Source organism: Stegostoma tigrinum, chromosome 29 (genome assembly GCF_030684315.1).
Source record: "Stegostoma tigrinum isolate sSteTig4 chromosome 29, sSteTig4.hap1, whole genome shotgun sequence".
NCBI classification, from domain to species: Eukaryota; Metazoa; Chordata; class Chondrichthyes; order Orectolobiformes; family Stegostomatidae; genus Stegostoma; species Stegostoma tigrinum.
The window spans coordinates 6,658,938-6,679,832 of NC_081382.1; the positions used below are offsets into that span (position 1 = coordinate 6,658,938).

The window sequence follows — 20,895 nt, forward strand, 5'->3', positions numbered from 1 at the left end:
TCCTGCTATTTAATGTGCAATTTATAGTTTGCTTGACCAAGATTTGCCTGTTCATTCATTTTTAACAGATTGATTCTAGATGTATCAGGGTTGTCATTTTTTTGGCTTGACAAGCTGTTTATTGGAGTCAAACAGAAACAGCTCATACTTCTGTCTAAAAATCACTCTTCAAAATAAAAGCCAGGACAAAGTACACTTCTTGAAGCCATAGTATCGTCACAGACTTCTCAGAATCTTAGCTAGAATTGGATACTGAAAGGATACTCTGAAATTCTTGCCTAAAATATCACCCAGAAAATCTTAGTGTAAAACCTAGATTAACTTTGGGGTATTTGCATGACTTGCACCATAGCCTCTGACCAATCCCAGCTGTGACTTGCTCTCTTATTTCAAATGCCATTCTAGGAATAGCATGGAAACAAAGAACCACAAATGAAATAAATACCTATAGCAAAATACTGTGGCTTGGATATTCTGATGAGCTGATAGTCACTGGACTTCTGCATTTTGAAGTGAATAGATGGAGCTTTACTCTTGAAGGTTCTTTGTCTGACCTCAATCCTTGATGCTGATGGAGTTCCTGAAATGGGAGCTTTCTTAGTGCTAAGTAAGCAAAGAAGTCACCGATGCAATACATCAAATTTTGGTTTTGCTTATTTAGTTTTCATGGTTACTGCAGCTGAGAAAAATAAATGCTATATCCAAGTTTTTGGCTTTGTGGAGGTTTTGTGCATTGTGGGGTTGCTCAGAGGTTGTCATTTGTTTTTTTTTTAAAATTAAGCTTGCATCAAATAATTCAGCATTAAGGACAACAGTTTTCAAACATTCAGCCTATGAATTTCAGATTGGCTTGTGCGTGTTCTGTGAAGTGAAGTAGGAACAAAGGAAGAGGTTATGCTCATGATGCTGGAGCGTGCTTAAGTGGAGCTGAATTGTCTATTTTGGTGCTTTGTACGACAATGTGCTTCTGTACTTTGTGTAGTGTGATGTTTTATGTATCTTCTTTATACAGATTTTGAAATACCATATTAATGCCTTTTTTGTACATCGTAGAATCCCACAGTGTGGAAACAGGCCCTTCAGCCCAAGTCCACACCGACTGTCAGAGCATCCCACCCAGACTCAGCCCCCTATAAACCCACCTAATCTACACATCCCTCAACACTGTGGGGTATTTTTCATGGCCAATCCACCTAGCCTGCACATTTTTGGACTGTGTGGGAGGAAGCAGGACCACCTGGAGGAAGCCCATGCGGACGCGGGGAGAATATGCAAACTCCACACAGACAGTTGCCGGTGTGTGGAATCAAACCCCGGTCCCTAGCGCTGTGAGGCAGCAGTGCTAACCACTGAGCCACCTTGCCGTCCCGTGATATGTTGCTATTCAAATTTGCAATTACTAATTTGCTAAAGAATTAAACTTTTTTTGTTAGTAGATTTTATCTATCTAAATTAGAAGTTAATTGTCAACTTTCTTCTGCTAGAGGCTGCATTTCTTCTGAATGTTCACATTGATCTTGGAATGAATGAATGACATGGAGGCTCGATGCACAGCTCGAACCCTGCAAGTGGTGGACACAGAGTATAGTGCAGATGCTGTAGAATGGTGTCCCATTGAACCGTGGCATAACATTCTGACCTGTGGCACTTATCAACTGAAGAATCCCAATGAAAAGGTACTATGCCATTCATGGGAAGAGACCTTGATTCAAGCGGCAAAGATAGGAATAAGGTTAAGCCTCTCGGATCCTTGAGCCCGGTCCACCATTCACCAACATCATGGCTGATCTGACTTACTTTGTGTTCTTGTTTATCCCTGAGTTTACTTTTCACCTCTTCCCTTATCAAGAATCTATGTACCTCTGCTTTAAAACTGTAGAAGGATTCTGCTTCACTGTCTTGTGGAAGAGTTCCAAGTATTCTTGATGCTGAGAGAAATCTTTTCCTTTAATTCTGTCCTAAAATTGTCAACCTTTTATTTTGATAGTGACGTATTATTCTGTATTTGCCCACCAAAGGAAGAATTCTTTCCACATGGAGCATGTCAGAACCTTTTCAAATATTTCTTACTTCAATTAAGTCATCTCTTACTATTCTAAGCTCCAGTGGATACAGACCTTGACTGATAAACCATTCCTTGAGACAAAACATCCATTCAAGTATTAGTCTAAACGCTTCTGGTGCATGTACATCCTTTAAAGAAGATAACCAGTATTATAGCCAGTACTCCAAAATGGTGTCTCAGTGTATTGATAACTTTAAAAACCTTGCTATCTTTAAATGGAATTCACAAGTGCAGATTAGAAGACTTTTTTGTTTTACTATAGACTTGTGCTGCATTCAGTGGGACAGAAGCAGGAATACACCAATTGTTCTCATAATTCCTCAGCTGTGAAAAATAAACTGCTTAACTTCAGCTACCAATGGACCTGCGCGTAGTTTGTCTGTAGAGATGATTGTTGAGAGTAGATTCTGGTTCAACTATCATTCCTGTCATAGTTAAAATATCTAATTCAGAGGTTTTACATCAAAGACCCCTCTTGAACTTAGCATTGCTTAGTTGCCTTGTGTTTAATTCATTTAATAGAGGTTGGTTTTTTTCAGGGTGCAGGAGACTCTGAAAGCAACGAGCCTCATTTAAGACAGGGACGTCTTTACCTTTACTATTTCAATGAGGATCAGCACTATTCTCCACTAAAAGAAGTACAGAGGATTGAAATGCCAGCAATATTAGATCTCAAATGGTAAGTATAAAGAGATGGAGAGAGTTAGTTTGATGTAGCGAGCCATCCATTATTAAAGTTGAATTGAAGTAAAGGTTATTGAAAAGACTGTGTGGAGGTGACAGTAAACAGTTGGATCAGAAGCTCATCTCAGAAACACCACCATGGCTGAGCAGCTTGCTTATTCTGACAGCTTAGGCTCTGAAGAATGCAGATTTAGATAAGATGCACATTAGAAGTGTTCTCTAGAATGTTTTGGTTTTTGGGGGTTTTGTGACAAATGAGAACGCGTAGCAAGGTTCGTGGATGCATTCCTGGAAATTGCAAATTTAACTCAACCACGGTTGTCAATAGATATTGGTTAAGGTTCTTGTGAGCATTTGTAGCTTGGGTTGTGGGTCAGGTTGTTGACTTGCTCACCAGGCTGGCTGGTTATAGTTCAGATGTTTCATCACCATGCTAGGTACCATTGTCACTGCAGCTTCTGATGAAGCAAAGTAGTTCTACTCTGTTTAGTATCTGAGATCCGGTCTGTTTAGAACACTCGCAGACCAAAGACACCATACCCATGATATGCAGGGCCAATGTAGTGTACAAAATACTGTACAAGGACTGCCAAAAACGTTACATTGGCCAAACAGGAAGGAAACTAGTCATCAGGATGCACGAGGATCAGCTAGCAGCAAAACAACACCACAAACTTTCCTTCGTTTCGGTGCCCTCGGACAGTAAGGCCATCAATTTAACTGGGATGACGTGGCCATACGTAGATACGCATGGCAGTTCCTAGAGGTCTGGTTCTCCACCTGTAATGCAATCAATAAACGTGTGGAAATAGACCCCATATACAAACCCATGCAAAATAGAACAGGAAATGACACAACACCTCAACAGACCTAATCATATAAATATTAAATGGAGTAAAACAACATTGCTTCGATGGAGGCTGAACGGATGATGCTACCTAGCATGGTAATGAAACGTCTGAACTATTACCAGCCAGTTCAGTCAGATAGATATTGACATTAAGGCCACAGTTAAACTTCTGCGGACATTCTTTGCAATATACTGGTTGAAATACGCATTTGTACATACAGTACTATATGTTCCTAGCTAAAGAACACTCGCAAAAAGGTTCACTGCTTTTTGTCATTTGTCTTAATAATTTGGATGTGAACATAGCAAGTGTGGTTTCTAAGTTTGTAGATGACACTAAAATTGGAGCTGTAATGGACAGTGAAAAAGGTTACCTTATACTACAATGGGATCTTGATCAGTTTGGCTAATGGGCTGAGGAGTGGCAGATCAAGTTTAATTTAGATAAATGTGAGGTATTGCATTTTGGAAAGGCAACTCAGGACAGGACTTGTATGCTTAATGATAAGGCCCTGGGGAGTGTTGCTGAATAAAGAAACTTTGGAGTGCAGGTTTGTAGTTCCTTGATGGTGGAGTCACAGGTACATAAGATAGTGAAGAAGGCATTTGTTTTGCTTGCCTTTATTGGTCAGTGCATTGAGTACAGGAGCTGGGAGGTTATGCTGTGGCTGTACCGGACATTGGTTCAGTCACTTTTGGAGCACTGCATGTAGTTCAGGTATCCCTGCTATAGGGGCGATGTTGTGAAACAGGAAAAGGATCAGAAAAGATTTAAAGATGTTGCCAGGGTTGGAAGGTTTGAGCTATAGGGAGGGTCTATTTCTAAGGTCTTAGTGAAAATCACCCATCTCAGGGTGGAGGAGGCTTAGAGGAGCTGTGCTGCAGAGATTGGAGCGCACAATCCTTCCTATAATCCGACTAAAACTGAGAGTAAGATACGTGGATGACAAGTATGAAATAATCAAATGTGCAAAAGTAGAAGAAACTGTCCAACTTGTCAACAACATCTTTGCAAACATAAATTTTACTAGAGGAAGAAAACAAACAGCTCCTGTTCTTAGACGTAATGGTAGAGAGACTGACTTAACGTCGAATTCCGGACCTGACTATACAGGAAGGCTATGTACGGACCAAATCCATAACTTCAATAGCAACCACCCCACCGTATGTAGTGACATCAAGACACTGTTTAAACAACCGCATCACTCTGCAACACCCCCAGAACTCCAGTGAATGGAAGAGGAACACCTACCCAAAGTTATCAGCGACAATGGATGCTCAAGAATTTTGTGTCCGTAGATGCCTACAAAATAAATGACAGAACACTATACAACAGAAGACCCGAGCAACACTACCTTACATCGAAAATATATCAGAAATGACTGCTAGACTTCTAAGATTGCGTAAGGTCATGATTGCACACAAATCTGCAGCAACACTGCGGCAAATGTTATCAAAGACTAAAGACTGATACTAATAGTAGACAAGACTAATGTTTTGTACAGTGTGCCATGCAGTGAGTGTAGCACACAACGTTGGACAAACTGGGAGGAAATTACAGCCAGGATACATGAGCACCAGCTGGCAGTGAAAAGACACTACCAATATACGCAGATAAGGAGCGTCATCATTCCGACTGGGGCAAGTGAACATTAGACATGCAAGGGAATTTCTGGAAGCCTCGTTCCCAACATTGGACTCTGCTTTAAAAAAAACACGTAGAAATAGACCCCGTAAGCAAACTGCTGGTAAAACAGAAGTGGCAGTGACAAGACTATCTTACCAAAGGATTTCATAAAGCTATAAGAAAGCAGAACACCAATGCTTTGATTAAATGGTTGTACTGATGTGGCCTAGAAAAGTAATGAAACATGTGCACGCAACAGACCAACTGGCTTGGCAAGCTAACAAACAACTGGGGCTGTTTCCCCTGGAGTGTCAGAGGCTCTGGGTGACCTTCTAGAAGTTTATAATATCATGAGGGGCATGGCTAGGGTAAAGAACCAAGGTCTTTTCCCCAAGGTAGGGGGGTCCAAAACCAGAAGGCTTAGGTTTAAGATGAGTGGAGAAAGTTATGAAAGGGACCTGAGGGGCAGTGTTTTCACGCAGAGGGTGGTACAATTATGGAATGAGCTGCCAGAGGAAGTGGTGGAGGCAGGTATGATTATGACATTTAAAAGGCATCTGGATTGGTATATGAATAGGAAGGGTTTAGAGGCATATGGGCCAAATGCTGGCAATTGGGGCTAGATTTATACACCATATCTGATCGGCACTGATGTGTTTCCGTGCTTTACATCTGTCTCTATCACTCAATGTAAGAGTGAGGTACTTTAGGCCCTTTTGTCGCAAAAGAGTCTTTAAGTTGAAATGGTGTCTTTGCTTAAATGTCTACACTTATAAATTTTAAATAACCTGTGAAACACAATTTTAAAATATAGAAAGCATACAATGTAAATGTAGTTGTTCTGAACAAATGTTAAAACTAAACTTGTCTGAATTTTAATTGATCCTGGCCCATCTAGTGACAGAAGCTGGTCACTGTAGGCACAACTGGCAGCCAACAGGAACAGCCAGTGGAGAGTTAAGTGAGAAAGATCAAAGCTTTGAAAGGGCAGGAAACAGAATTGTTTGGGATGGGTGGAGCAGGGAGGGCTCAGTGGTGTCAGTGATTAGAAAGCGATGAAGGCAGTGACAGGAGCTGAGGAAAAGGGCTGTGGGAGCAGAAACGTGAAGAAGTTTCAAACAGGTCATAGGATGTATGTAGGACACAATGTTAAACTGAAACTCCTCAATTTTAAATAAATATTTTGCAACTATATTTTATTAGTGACCTTTTAAAGTGAAACAGGGTAAATGCAGGATTCTCCTAATGACGACAGGCAAGTTCAGAACTAAGGTTTACAGTCAAAGTTTATGGAGTCGGGCACTTAGAATTGAAATTACAAAAAATCTCTTTCCCCCCCCCCCCAAAAAAAAAATGGTGAGACTGTGGAATTTTCTGCTGCAGAAAGTGGTTGCATGCTTTCAAGAAGGACCTAAAAATTGTTGTTGTGGTTAAAGGGAATGGGAAGAAAGCGGGAACACGTTACTCAGTTAGAGAATCAGCCTTGACCATACCAAGTGGAGGAGTATGCATTGAAGGGTCAAATGGTGAACTCCTGTTGTCTGTGAAATGACGTTACTCAGCAAGTCCTTATTCACTTTGAACTTTTTTTTTAAAAAAAAACACCCTCATGCAATGAGGGTGTTGCTGGCTAGGCCATAGTTTACTGCCCATCCTTAATTACCCAGTGGGAGGTTTGGAGTCAACAACATTGCTGTGGGATACTGGAGCCACACGTAGGCCCGACCAAGTAAGGATGGCATTTTCCTTCCCTAAAGGATATTGGTGAACTCTAACAATCTTTAATGGATTCATAGTTGTCATTAACAACTTAATTCCAGATTTTTATTGAATTCAGAATCCACTATCTGCCATGGTGGGATTCGTACCTTAGTACAGACCGTTACCTGAGATCATGGATTAACAGCCCAGTGATGATACAAAGCCAACACTTTCCCATTTTCTCATCAATTTGCTTTACAGTCAAGAATTTTTGAAATAAAGGAAGTGCAGCAACTGAAATGCAAACAGCAAGAACTCTCACATGACCATGCAATAATTACCATATTATCTAATTTTTATCTATTTACAAATGTTGGATTAAATATTGGCTCGGGCACAGGATAATTTGAGTTCTTTACTTGATCTTTTACATGTCATCCAAAAGACGTTATTTCTGTCAGTACACTGCTCCTTGTGGCACATTGAAGGAAATGCTTATTTAAGAAAGGATGTAAATGTGTTGGAAACAGTTAAAATAAAGTTTACATACTAAAATCTGGAATGGGCATGTTGTCTCGTGACGAAAGCGTCCATTAGAGTTTAGAAGTCTGAAGGGATGACTCAAATAAAACAAATATGATCCTAAGTGGTATTGACATGCAGACATTACCTCTTTTGCTGGATTTAGGAGTGCCACTCAAAGATGAGAAGTTGTTTTGTCTCAGGTGATTGTGAATCTTTGCTTTCAATGCTTTGAAGAAGTGAGTTCCAGAATCCTTGACTTCTAAGGTTGTGTTAAGTAGATTCTTGAACAAGTTGGTGAAAGGTTGTTAGCATTGGTTAGAATATGGAGTAATCGGATCAGCTGTAATTTTATTGAATGGCAGAGCAGGCTAAAGGGGACAAGTAGTCTAGTTCTCTTCATTTTGTATGTTGGTATGGGCTGAGTTAGAGGCAAAATACACTATCACTAATATGAAAGTAGGTAGTCTTAGTGATAACGTGTTGGAAGTTCCCAAGATTGCAAGCAGCCGTGTTCAGTCTCGGACAAAAAAGAAACCTACAGCACAGGAACAGGCCCTTTGGCCCTCCAAGCCTGCCCCGATCAAGATCCACTGTCTAACTTGTCATCTATTTTCTAACGGTCCTGTGGCAATTTGCTCCCTACCCATCCATGTACCTGTCCAAATATATCTTAAGACGCTAACATGTCTGTGTCTGCCACCTCCACTGGCAACGCATTCCAGGTGCCCACCACCCTCTGTGTAAAGAACTTTCCACGCATATCTCCCTTAAACTTTCCTCCTGTCACTTTGAACTCATGACCCCTAGGTATTGAGTCCCCCACTCTTGGTTGCGGGGGGGGCGGGGAGCTTCTTGCTGTCCACCCTGACAGTTGACAGCATGAAGAATTCAGATGATGGTTCAGGAATGGAGTTGGGAACATGAACTAATGACAATGGTTTCGGTCTACGAAATATGACACGGATTCAGTTATTGGAGGGATCAGTCACGTTAACCGAAAGAGTTAACTGCAAGAACTGTGGATGCTGTAATTCAGGAACAAAAACAGAAATTGTTAGAAAAGCTCACCAGGTCTGGCAGCATCAGTGAAGAGAAAATTCAGTTAACGTTTCCGGTCTGGGTACCTCTTCCCCAGAGCAGGTCACTGGACCTGAAACGTTAACTCTGACTTTTTCTTTACGGGTGCTGCGAGACCTGCTGAGCTTTTCCAGCAACTTCTGTTTTTTGTTAATCGAAGGAGTGTCTTGTATAGCATTGAAGTTTGTAAGAGTCAGTTCGTAGCAGGCATGACAGGAAACTTAGTGCTAGTCAGTTGTATTTTTCCACTGCTGATAGCTAACTTCTCACAGACAACAGACCTAACATGAGATTTTTGTGATTTTCAAGTTTGATATTGAGCTGTGTATTGTACTTACTATTTGAACAATAAAAAAACCTTTAAACATCTAGAATTTCTTGACTTAAAAGTTTTTGAATAACTTTTTTTCTGTGAAATTAACGTTTGACATTTGGAATTTAATCTGAAGCTATTTTGATTGCAGGTGTCATGTTCCAGTGGCGGGGCATCCTGTTCTTGGCATTGCAAATGCAGAAGGAAATCTGCAATTGTGTAATCTGACACCAAGTGAGGTATGTGGATTCATTTTCATATAGGATTATTAAGGAATCTTCTCAGATGCTAATCGCCTGTATATTTATTTTCTTGCATATAATGGAATAATATGCATCACACAATGCATTGCAGATAACGCTTTAACTGAATTTAACATGTACAAGGATGTGGCTTGTGGCCGATATCTCCAATTCACCCCACAATGTATTTTTAATCATGGAGAAAGAGGGGGAAGCAGTTATTAGTATTTTGGAACAGAGAAATAGTTTAAATAGGCAATTTATATTGAAATCCTGTTTGGAGTATGGCCATATCAGCAAGTCGTTGCTGCTTGCGCTTCAAGGCAGTCAGAATCCTGAGTTCTGATGAAAGGTGGTCAGCCTGAAATGTGAACTTGGCCTCTTTCCACAAATACTATCTGACCTCAGTTTTCCAGCTGTAAGAACAATAAGCTGATCATAACACTGTCTGTAATGCCAGAAATGCTCCAGAATGTGATATTAATTAAAGCTTAATGTTTAAAGTTGTGATTTTGGCTTCCAGCTCTAGCTCCCAGTCTGTTTTGTACTATTATGATCACATGGATGTTACAAAACTGGTTTCCATTATTTTGACCAGTTTGAGGCATATCTTTAACAACATGCTTCAGTTGGGGATTAATCCTTGTGTTCTACATAGTCCTATAGCACTGAAACAGTTCCTTCTGTCCAAATCATCCATGCTGACCAGAAATCCCCATTTGCCAGCATTTGGCCTATACCTGTGTAAACCATTCCTATTCATTATATCCATTCCAGATGCCTTTTAAATATTGTAATTGTACCTGCCTCCACAACCTACTCTGCCAGCTTATTCTATACATTCACCACCCTCTGCATGGAAAAGTCACCCCTCAGTCCTTTTTAAATTTTTACCCTGTCTCCTTTAAACCTATATTCTCGAGTTTCGGACTCCATTACCTTTAAGAAAAAACCTTGACTATTCGTTCTAACTGCCCCTCATGATTATGTTTGCCTCTCCATGCTTCTATTTAAAATAGGTAATGGCCTAGTGGTATTGTCGCTGGACTGCTAATCCAATGACCTAGATAACATTCTGGGGACCTGGATTCAGATCTCATCATGGCAGATGGTGGAATTTATTGAATTCAAATATCTAGAATTAAGTGTCTAATGATGACCATGAATCCATTGATTGTCAGAAAAACCCATCTGGTTCACTAATGTCCTTTTAGGAAAGAAAACTGCCATCCTTACCTGGTCTGGCCTGTGTGTGACTCCAGACTCAGCAATATGGTTGACTCTGAACTGCCGTCTGGGCAATTAGGACAATAACTACTGCCTAGACAATGACGTCCTCATCCTGTTGACGAATTTTTAAAAAAGTTATAATCTTTTTGTTTTATCTCTGAGGGAAAAGATTTTAAATTCACTTGTATAAAAGGATTTATGTAATGATTTGAAACACCAAATGTGTTTTAAAAATGTGGTGTTTTGGTGCCACTGTAATGTAGGAAAATATTTTCTGGAGCTGTTGCTTTACATTGTTCTCACAACTATCACTATTTCTGACAGACTTGCATCTAGAGTCTTACAGCTCAATATGCTTTTGTCTGATAGATATATGGACACACCAAATGAGAAAAGTGTATTTCTGGATGCAACATGCACAAAATTTCCTTGCATGTTTGCTTATGTGAAGTTCTTGCAAAACCACTAACATTGGCTAAGATTTGAGGTTTAAATGGGTTTATACAATGCTGCTTTAAATATTACAATTTTAATTAGTCACCCCACTTCTCCATCCTGAAATACGAATGAGTTATGGGTATTTGGCAAGGGCAGGAAGGTTATAACTAGTTACTATCAAGCCTCAAATTGAAACTTATGAACATTTATCTCAATCATGAGCTGATGCCTCCAAGGAAAAATGAAAATGACAGCTGGAGTTATAGATGTTAAAACAAAATTATTTGTGGCTCAATGTAATATTTTCTTTCAGTAGAAAAATAGCTGCTCCTTGGAGCCAATATGCGGTGTTAGCATAGGCCCAGAATGTCTTGCTCTGTCGCTGGATTGGTCAACGGGAAGAAGAGAACAGTAAGTCTTTATTCCTGCCCCTTCCTTTTGTGTTGTCATTTATGGTATTTTGTAGAATATTGTTGCACAGAAGGAGCCCATTTGACCCATGTTTGCATGAGATCTTTCATGGAACAATCTTAATTAGTCTTGATTTCGTACTGTCCTCTTCCATACCAAACCCTGTATCAGTTCCTTTTTCAACTAACCATTTCTTGACTGTCTTGAGCTTGGAAAATGATTAACTAGTTTCAGATCTATCCTATTATGCAGTGAAATTTAGCTGCTGGGTGGCATGGAAACGTGTGGAAAATGCTGGACAGGAAGGATAGGAAAATGCTGATTTCCTTGGGCATCGCAATAACATGTGTGATTTTAATTTAGATCCTGGAAAGCAGAAACTGTAAACTGCCATTGATAGGTTTTATTTACCTATGGTCAGTTTGGGAAGTAAAATGTGAATTTTTTTTTTCCAAGCTTGTATCCCAATATCCCTTTAACAACACCTGAGAAACTACATTGACCATAACCTGTGTAGCGGTCAGTTCTTTGAACTCTGACCTAAATACACTGTGGTCTAGCATCCTTTAAAAGGTAGACATTCACCTCACAGACCACCAATTTGTTCTATAGGGTCATCTGTTGTCTAGAAAATGATGTAGCCTAACGTTCAACTTAGTTTTACCCTGAGTAACAGTGATAATGTCCCCAGTCTATCTAACAAAATAATGGGATGTGACAGACTATTCCATTCCTTAATTTATAGGAAGGTAAGTAAATGTCCTTCAAGTTTTATCTAAAATATATTGACTCATCTTTTTAAGCCTAATCACTAAGCTAAGGTGGTGCATTATGTCCCCATTCAATGCAAAAGTAGTAAAGATTGCTCAACCAGGTAGTGATCTTTGCTTTTATCTGACTGTTTATTTGTTTTTAACAAATAACAAAAATCCTACACATCCTATAATTGACATTTTATCACATTGATTTAATGAGAATTTCACAAAAAGGAAGTTTTATTTTTAAAAGACGCACAAACTGTTATTAGTTCACAGTTCCATAACCTTTACACAAGTTCAGATTAATGTGTTAATATTGTGTAAAATATCTTTCTCATTGCTGTTACTATATGATTTCTGGTCTTGGAGCAGAATGTTCTTCTCCTATCTGTTGTGCAATGTAACAGTATTAATTCAGTTGTATTTTTTTCCTTCTTTGCTAAAGTAAGCCACTGAATATCATCAGCAGTGATTCAAAGGGCTGCCTGAGCCTGCTTTCTGTCGATGGGTGTAGATCAACACTAGATGTAGTCTGTCACTGGAAGGCGCATGACTTTGAAGCTTGGATTGCAGCATTCAACTACTGGAACACAAATTTTGTTTATTCAGGTACTGAGCCTTCCTGAGTAGTTGTTAAACAGTCAGCCCAAACGTATTCTTTCTTATCTGTGCGCGAGTTGAATTTTTTGATTCTACAACGTTAACTTAACTTCGTGTTTTTTTTTTCTCCCCTTGAACTCTGAAGATGTTGCATTACTATGATCCATCCTCTAGTACCTTACCCCCAAGTGACTATATCCCTCTCATGTAAATTTAGGTAATTCAGACTACTGCATATCATAAAATGTTGAACTGAGCAGCAGGAGAACGTATCCAAACCAGGATTTGCCCCCAATGTCTTCAGAATTCCAGTATCATGTTCAAATTGGGTTCAAACCTGTCCTAAGTGGGGAATAGTTGCCTGATTCAACTTGTCCCTGAATTGGCCAATTTAGAGGTCGTCAGTTAAAGGGCTGGGCTTGCAGTGCAATTTAGAATGGCAACTGAATTCTTTAAAGTGAAAGATTTAAGAGGAGGCTCTTCCAGAACTGAAGCAGCAGCAATCTGCCTTTTCAAGTAAATTAGAAGGAGGGTGCCCCAACAAGGATCTGCTCTGTCCCCAAGCTGTTTACTTAATCTTTTTTAAAAAGGCCTCAGTAGTAGAACCTTTGGCGAGGAAGGGGCCCTGGGTTTTATTACTCAAGACAGGTATAAGTGTTCAATTGGCACTTTATTCCTTTTTTTGTGCGCAACAGTTTGAGTTTGTCAACGTTTATACAAAATCTGGAGAACAGATGACTAGGACCCAATGATTTTAATATCTGGCCATCTGTGTTTGGGTGGCACAGTGGCTCAGTGGTCAGCACTACTACCCCACAGCACCAGGGACCTGGGTTCAATTCCACCCTTGAGTGACTGTCTGTCTCTGTGGAATTTTCACATTCTGCCCTTGTTTGTATGGATTTCCTCTGGGTGTTCTGGTTTCCTCCTACAGTCCAAAGATGTGCAGGCTAGGTAGATTGGCCATGCCACATTGCCTATATAGTGTCCAAGGATGTATAGGCTGGGTGAATTAGCCATGGGAAATGCAAGGTTATAGGGATAAGATAAGGAATGGATCTAGGTGGGATTCTCTCCAGCGGATCGGTTTGGGCTGAATGACCTGTTCTCTCACTTGGGATTCTGTGATGTTTACCTAACTTTTATATTGTTTAGAAGCCTTGAAATTTCAACATGGTAGGGCCTGCAATCAAAATTTTGGTATTTAGTGCAGTTTTATTTTTAATTCCTGTAGCCCCCATCCTCTTTCTAGGTCCCCCTCATTCTCCCATTTTACCCGTAACTTTTGCTGAGATAGTTTTAGATACCTGACCACTGAAGCTTCCGTGCAAGAACACAGACATTGTATTCATATAAAGCATTACAGCTAAGTCAGCTCCTGACCTTGTATCTGCACTGAATGTGTCAGCAGGGTAGCAGTCCTCCTTGTTTGATTTACTTTTTTGTTTCTTTTCCTCCTTAGACAGAAAACAGTTTGATTATGGCAGGGAAACAACTCAGTTGCAAATTTGATAAGATGTTTAACTCAAGTTGATAGTAGAATGATGGCTTCTCAGTTTAATGTCTACTTTTATTTCTCACTCAAGGGGGAGATGACAGCAAACTCAAAGGTTGGGATACGAGGATGGGGACAAACAGACCAGTTTTCATCAGCAATGGGTACCGTCCCTGTTTTTATTTGATTGACCTATGTAGTTTGAGTTTAATATGTTGGTAATGAGGGCAGTATGGATTTAACAATCTGAATGGGAATTTTCTAATTTAAGGTTTTACACTTGAGTCTTTGCTTTAAGGTGATTTGTATCAGGCCTGGACAATGGGAGTACAGTTTGAACTGTATTAAGCATTCTCAGTTGGTGTCGCTTGAGTCCTTTTTGGAAGAAAGATCCTTTTTGTAGGTAAGTACAGCATGGATTCAGTACTTGGCACAATTCACATACAGCTCCATGGTCAATGCTGTGCTGAGGGTCTTCATTCACAAAAATAAATTCAGGCTTATAAAAGCTGGGATAAAAATACGTGAGAGGCAGGTGGAGGAAAATTTTATTTATCCCTTCAGGATTAGTTTCCAAGCGTGAAAGGGCGATCATTCCAGCTATTGCATCAGCCGATCCCACGCTTTAAATTTATAGCAATGAATTGATACACCTGCTAATTCCCTCATTTTTGTTTTGGCACTCCCTAGTCATTTTAGCAAGGACTCATTTTATTTCCTGTAGCTTCTTGTAGATTTTCACTTTTATTTTCTTTTTGTACTGTACTGAGAGAGAATCAAAGTTCAATTTGTATGAACTGGTCTGAACCCCATTCAAATAAGTTAAGGGGACAGTATAGACCCTAACTCTTATTTAAAGGCAAGTGTTAAGGTGCCGTATTCAAAATGCAATTCGATTGGCCATGCCACTTGGCATTAAGCAAAACACATTTTATTATTCTTTAGTGATAATGGGAACTGCAGATGCTGTAGAATCCAAGATAACAAAGTGTGGAGCTGGATGAACACAGGCCAAGCAGCATCTCCGGAGTGCACGAGCTGACGTTTCGGGCCTAGACCCTTCTTCGGAGAGGAACTAGAATAAACAGGGAGAGAGGGGGAGGCGGACCGAAGATGGAGAGAAAACAAGATAGGTGGTGAGGTGGTAGGTAGGAAATGGAAGTACGGCTTGAGATGGGAGGGATGGGTGAGAGGAAGAACAGGTTAGGGAAGCAGAGACAGGCTGGGCTGGTTTTGGGATGCAGAGGTGGACGGGGAGATTTTGAAGCTTTACTTCCCCCTGCAGTGGTCGAGAACGCCCTTGACCACGTTTCCCGCAACACATCCCTCACACCCCGCCCCCGCCACAACCGCCCCCAGAGGATCCCCCTTGTTCTCACATACCACCCCACCAACATCAGGATACAACGCATCATTCTCCGACACTTCCGCCATCTACAATCCAACCCCACCACCCAAGCCATTTTTCCATCCCCACCCTTCTCTGCCTTCCGGAGAGACCACTCTCTCCATGACTCCCTTGTCTGTTCTACACTCCCCTCCAACCCCACCACACCCGGCACCTTCCCCTGCAACCGCAGGAAGTGGTACACTTGTCCCCACACCACCTCCCTCAGCCCTATCCCAGGCCCCAAGATGATTGTCCATATCAAGCAGATGTTCACCTGCACATCTGCCAATGTGGTATGTTGTATCCATTGTACCCGGTGTGGCTTCCTGTACATTGGGGAAACCAATTGGAGGCTTGGGGACCGCTTTGCAGAACACCTCCGCTCGGTTCGCAACAAACAACTGCACCTCCCGGTCGGGAACCATTTTAACTCTCCCTCCCATTCCTCAGACGACATGTCCATCATGGGCCTCCTGCAGTGCCACAATGATGCCACCCAAAGGTTGCAGGAACAGCAACTCATATTCCGCTTGGGAACCCTGCAGCCCAATGGTATCGATGTGGACTTCACACGCTTCAAAATCTCCCCCTCTTCCCCCCCCTCCCCCCCCCACACTATATATCCCAAAACCAGCCCAGCCTGTCTCCCCTTCCCTAACCTGTTCTTCCTCTCACCCATCCCTTCTTCCCACCTCCAAGCCGCACCTCCATTTCCTACCTACCACCTTATCCCGCCTCCTTGACCTGTCCATCTTCCCTGGACTGACCTATCCCCTCCCTACCTACTCACCTATACTCTCCTCTCTACCTATCTTGTTTTCTCTCCATCTTCGGTCCGCCTCCACCTCTCTCCCTATTTATTCCAGTTCCGTCTCCCCATCCCCCTCTCTGATGAAGGGTCTAGGCCCGAAACGTCAGCTTTTGTGCTCCTGAGATGCTGCTTGGCCTGCTGTGTTCATCCAGCTCCACAGTATCTTATTATTCTTTTTGTTTGTATTTTAATGAGAAGAATTGGTATAAATGTAACTGCTGAGGAAGGGTTACTTGATCTGAAATATTAACTGATTTCACTCCACAGATGCTGACCTTTCCATTAATTTCTGTTTTTTGTTTCTGATTTACAGTATCTGCTCTTTTTGTTTCTAACTTTATTTGAAAACTTAAAAGAATGTTAAGGTCCTGGGGTGTTTTGCCAAACAAAGACTTTGGGGTGCAGGTTCATAGTTCCTTGGAAGTGGAGTTACAGAGACGGGCTAGTAAAGAAGGTATTTGGTACACTTGCCTTTTATTGGTCAGTGTATTGACTATAAGAGTTGGGAGGTCATGTTGCAGCTATACAGGACATTGATTAGGTCTCGGAATAGTGCATTCCATTCTGGTTTCCCTGCTACAGAAGAGATTTTGTGAAACTAGAAAGGATTCAGAAAAGATTTACAAGGATGTTGCTAGTGTTGGAGGTTTGAGCTATCAGAGGCTGAATAGGCTGGGGCCTTTCCCTGGAGCATTGGAGGCTGAGGGGTGACCTTATAGAAGCTTTTAAAATCATGAGGGGCATGGGTAGTGTGAATAGTCACATCTTTTCTCCAGGGTGGGGGAGTCCAAAACTAGAGGGCCTAGGTTTAAGGTGAGAGGGGAAAGATTTATATGGGATGTAAGGGGCAACTTTTTCATGCAGAAAAAGTGCTTGTATGGAATGAGCTGCTAGAGAAAGTGATGGAGTCTGGTACAATTATAACATTTAAAAGGCATCTGAATGGACATATAAATAGGAAAGGTTTACAGGGATATGGGCCACATGCTAACACGGCACTAGATTAATTTTAGGTTGGCATAGACAAATTGGACTGAAGTGTCTGGTTCCATGCTGTACATCTCTATGATTCTAATAGTAGATTATTTAATTACTATAAAGCAACTATTCCAGTATAGGAGCATCCCACAAACACCCCTGGCAAAGGCAAATTCAGCAAAACAGTTTCTCGCATGCAATGTTTTTCCGATCGAGGTTAAAAAGTACACCGAGAAAATCTTGGCAGAGAGAGGAAACTCACAGCATTTTGCTGTCACAAGGAGAGAAATATGGCAGCTTTCACAACCAACTTCAAAACTCCAAGTATTACTGTATGCTAAACTAAAACCTTGGTTCTCTGGGAGCTTGACTTCACCTATATATGCTGTTGCTCTTGTTCCAGATTTTTTAAAAAATTACCCAAGGCACCTCAAGATGTTGACTTTACTGGCTTGGAAGAGACAGTTTGTTACCTATGGCTCAAAACCTCTCCCAAAAAAAGGACAAAGTACACCTCTTAAACCCAAAGTATTGTCAAAAATTTCAAACTGTGTAGAATAGTTTATACAGGAAGAAGGCAGTTAGTTGAGATTTCTCATTTTCTTCCTGTTTGCTAAAACTGTTGCACTGTGTGAATGATTAGAATTCACTGGCAACGACAATGGAATCTTCTCAGTGCATTAGACATCACTGGCTTCGTTCCTGTCTGTCTCTCTGTTCTCCGCCTATCTTCTCCTCTATTCATCTTCGATCTGCCTCTCCCTATTTATTTCAGAACCCCCCCTTCCCCTCCCCCATTTTTGATGAAGGGTCTAGGCCCAAAACGTCAGCTTTCCTGGTCCTCTGCTGCTTGGCCAGCAGTGTTCATCCAGCTCTACACCTTGTCACCGAAAAACCTGACCTGTTTTTAGTCAACATTACATGTAATGATCAAGAGTGAAAACCTGGGCTGGGACTTCTCCACCCCTTAGCCCAGTGATGTTTGAGTCCAGCTGTGCCACTTCTGCCCCACACGCTATTTGAGGTAGCAGGTTTTGCTGAGTCAGCTTTGAACTTAGCAACTACTAGTTTTCATGCAGCCTTTATCTGCTGAAGTTTTAAAGAGATTTGTAAAAGAAATAGAAAAAACTAATTTTCAGCAACTGGTTTTCAGACATTCGATGGGAGTATGCAGCATCCAAAGCAATCCCCACAAAGAACATATCCTGGCTACAGGAAGGTAAGATTTCTGCTCAACTTAATTGAAACATAGCAACTGCTTTTTACATGATCCTTTTTTAATCTATTACTAAGAGGATAACTCAACTTTTCCCCAGAATGTCTTTGCACTAGTAAGGACAATAATTCAAACATTGCCTAATTTCAAAATTTGATCGTTTTACTGATGAATGTAGGCTCCTACTATGCATTTTTATATTCAATTTCATTGATCTCTATTTACCAATTTCTAATGACTGGTCTTCTGTTATTGTTAGATATTGTCAGAGTCACCTTTTTAAAAGGCAATGAGTTTGAATTTTAAATATAAAACTTACAATACAAATTTGTGACAAGACCATGAATATTGAAAACATTTTACTTTAATTCTAGACCTTACGGTATTTGAATTTGGGTAACTATTGGAGCAAACTAATTTGTTTATTTGTCAGTGATCAGATCAGTTCATTCCGTTGTTTTTCTTTGCAGTTATGATGAACACGTTCTTATCTGGGATTCCCGGCAGATGAAACAGCCTTTGGCAGATACTCATGTCCAGGGAGGCGTCTGGAGAGTGAAGTGGCATCCTACTCAAGAGCATCTATTGCTTGCAGCATGCATGCACAATGGGTACCACATCCTGGATTGTGAAGGAGTACATAATGACTCTTTAGCAGGTGGGAGCTATGAAGCTAAAAGGTGTATTATAAATATTGACATTCAGCTACTAAAATCAAAGCAGTATTGTACAGCATAGTAGCTGTGAGCAAGTGAACTGTCTGCTGTAATACTAAACCACACTGGTTCAATTGTTCGTATATTGGTGAGTTATCTCAGTTGAGATTGCAATTGGAGTAGTATATTTGACCTCAGTGCCCCTGCACTAGTTTAATGAAGAAATCAGCCAGAAGATTTGCTGCTCATTGCTGAATAGCATCCATGTTGATGTTAGATGTGGGCGGTATTAATTTCAGCTATGATGCCTGATGTGAGATTATGATTGAAGAGTACTTGGTCAAGGTAATGAAGAACTGCTGACCCTTTTGGACCTGTACTCAACACAAACTGACTTAATTTAATCTTTGCTAGGTGATATAAATTTTCTTTTTATTTTAATCTTCACCTGCTTGGAGTTTAATTTAGAATTTGAGACTCTTCCTTGTCTGTTTGCAAGCTTCCGTCAGCACAGCAGCTCTGTGGACGATGTGGCCTAAAATGGAGACCTGAAGTATGAAAGAATTGGACAATATTTCCTTGCAATTCAAAGATCATTACCCCAAATTTTCAGTGATTTCTAAGTGGGTGTGACTGGATCTAAACAGTTTTCAACTTTACTTGCATAAAGTGAGATGTTTCAAGTACAGGAACAAGGATATCTTGCTGCACTTGTACAAGGCATTGGTGAGGCCATGCCTTGAATACTATGTGCAGTTTTGGTGGGGGGAGGGGGAATCAGGGGAGTGAGCTTAATTCTCAACCATGATCATTTGAATGGTGAAACAGGCTTGAGTGAGTAAATGGCCTATTCCTCCCTCCTTTCTTCTATGTTTCTATGTGAATATAGAATCTCTACTGTAAGGGTCTGTTTCAGGAACTCCTTTTACACGAAAATGTTATAAATGTTCTTGTACTGAACATTGAATTGGATAATTTAAGAGGTTTATTCTATAAAGTTTTGCAGTTATGTCTCAAAACTCTCTCATACTGTGAATTACTTGAGATGGAGTGACTGTTAAAGCCAAACATGCAGCTGTGTTTAAAAACAAAATACCGTGGATGCTGGAAATCTGAAACAGACAAAATTTGAAGAAACTTAGCGTGTTGGTGAAGAGAGTTAATGTGTTGCTGGTCCAGAATGACTCTCCTTCAGAATTCTGTTTAGCCATTACCTTATCTAGTTGTGGTATGCATTTTTTAGGGGTAATGGCTTTTTGTGTAAAGAAGTGTCAGGTTTTTTTTTTGTCGGGGTGAAGTTAAAAAAGACTTCTAACTTTTATGCCTGCGTTCTTGTGCCAGTACCCACGGTATTTTGTTTTTAAACACAGTAGTGTCTGGGAAATCTGTACTTGAATGTTGAGGCTTTGTTTTGATTTAATGAGAATTTGAATCTTCTAATTGTGTTCCTGAGTCCAAATACAACACACAGTCTGCGCAAAAGCAGAAGCTAATATTAATAGGTGACTGCATCACCGATTTAAAGGAGGTGGTGAGAATGGAAAAAGTAGCTGCTGAATATCAAAGCATAATTCTTGACCCCTGGTGTGGTATAATGTAACTTTGCAGTTTCTTTAGATACTGTATTTATAGCTGGCAACAAATGCTATCTTAGCCAGATTGCAACTGTAGATGTACAAATTATAAAAGTTTAAATAAAATTAATTACTCCTTGTTCACTACTGACAGTAGTTAAAATACATGAAGTGAAATTCCCTTCCTAATGGGAATTCTTACACCACATCGACTGCAATGATCAAGAACATGACTTGCCACCACTTCCTCTCAA

At 40.6% G+C, this 20,895-nt stretch overlaps 1 protein-coding gene across 3 annotated transcripts in view; it reads left to right on the forward strand.

Moving 5' to 3' along the window:
* dph7 (diphthamide biosynthesis 7) overlaps window positions 1-20,895 on the forward strand; it is a 29,032-nt gene that overhangs the window by 6,417 nt on the left and 1,720 nt on the right. For 2 of the 3 annotated variants that reach the window (XM_048558492.2, XM_048558491.2), the window contains exons 2-9: window positions 1,485-1,676; window positions 2,605-2,744; window positions 8,994-9,081; window positions 11,069-11,163; window positions 12,367-12,530; window positions 14,108-14,180; window positions 18,349-18,414; window positions 18,882-19,069. In XM_048558492.2, coding sequence (XP_048414449.1) covers window positions 1,527-1,676; window positions 2,605-2,744; window positions 8,994-9,081; window positions 11,069-11,163; window positions 12,367-12,530; window positions 14,108-14,180; window positions 18,349-18,414; window positions 18,882-19,069 — 964 coding nt within the window. In that variant the 5' untranslated portion in view covers window positions 1,485-1,526. Of the gene's footprint in view, window positions 1-1,484; window positions 1,677-2,604; window positions 2,745-8,993; window positions 9,082-11,068; window positions 11,164-12,366; window positions 12,531-14,107; window positions 14,181-18,348; window positions 18,415-18,881; window positions 19,070-20,895 lie in introns of those variants that run through there. The other variant, XM_059638320.1, reaches the window with a different exon arrangement.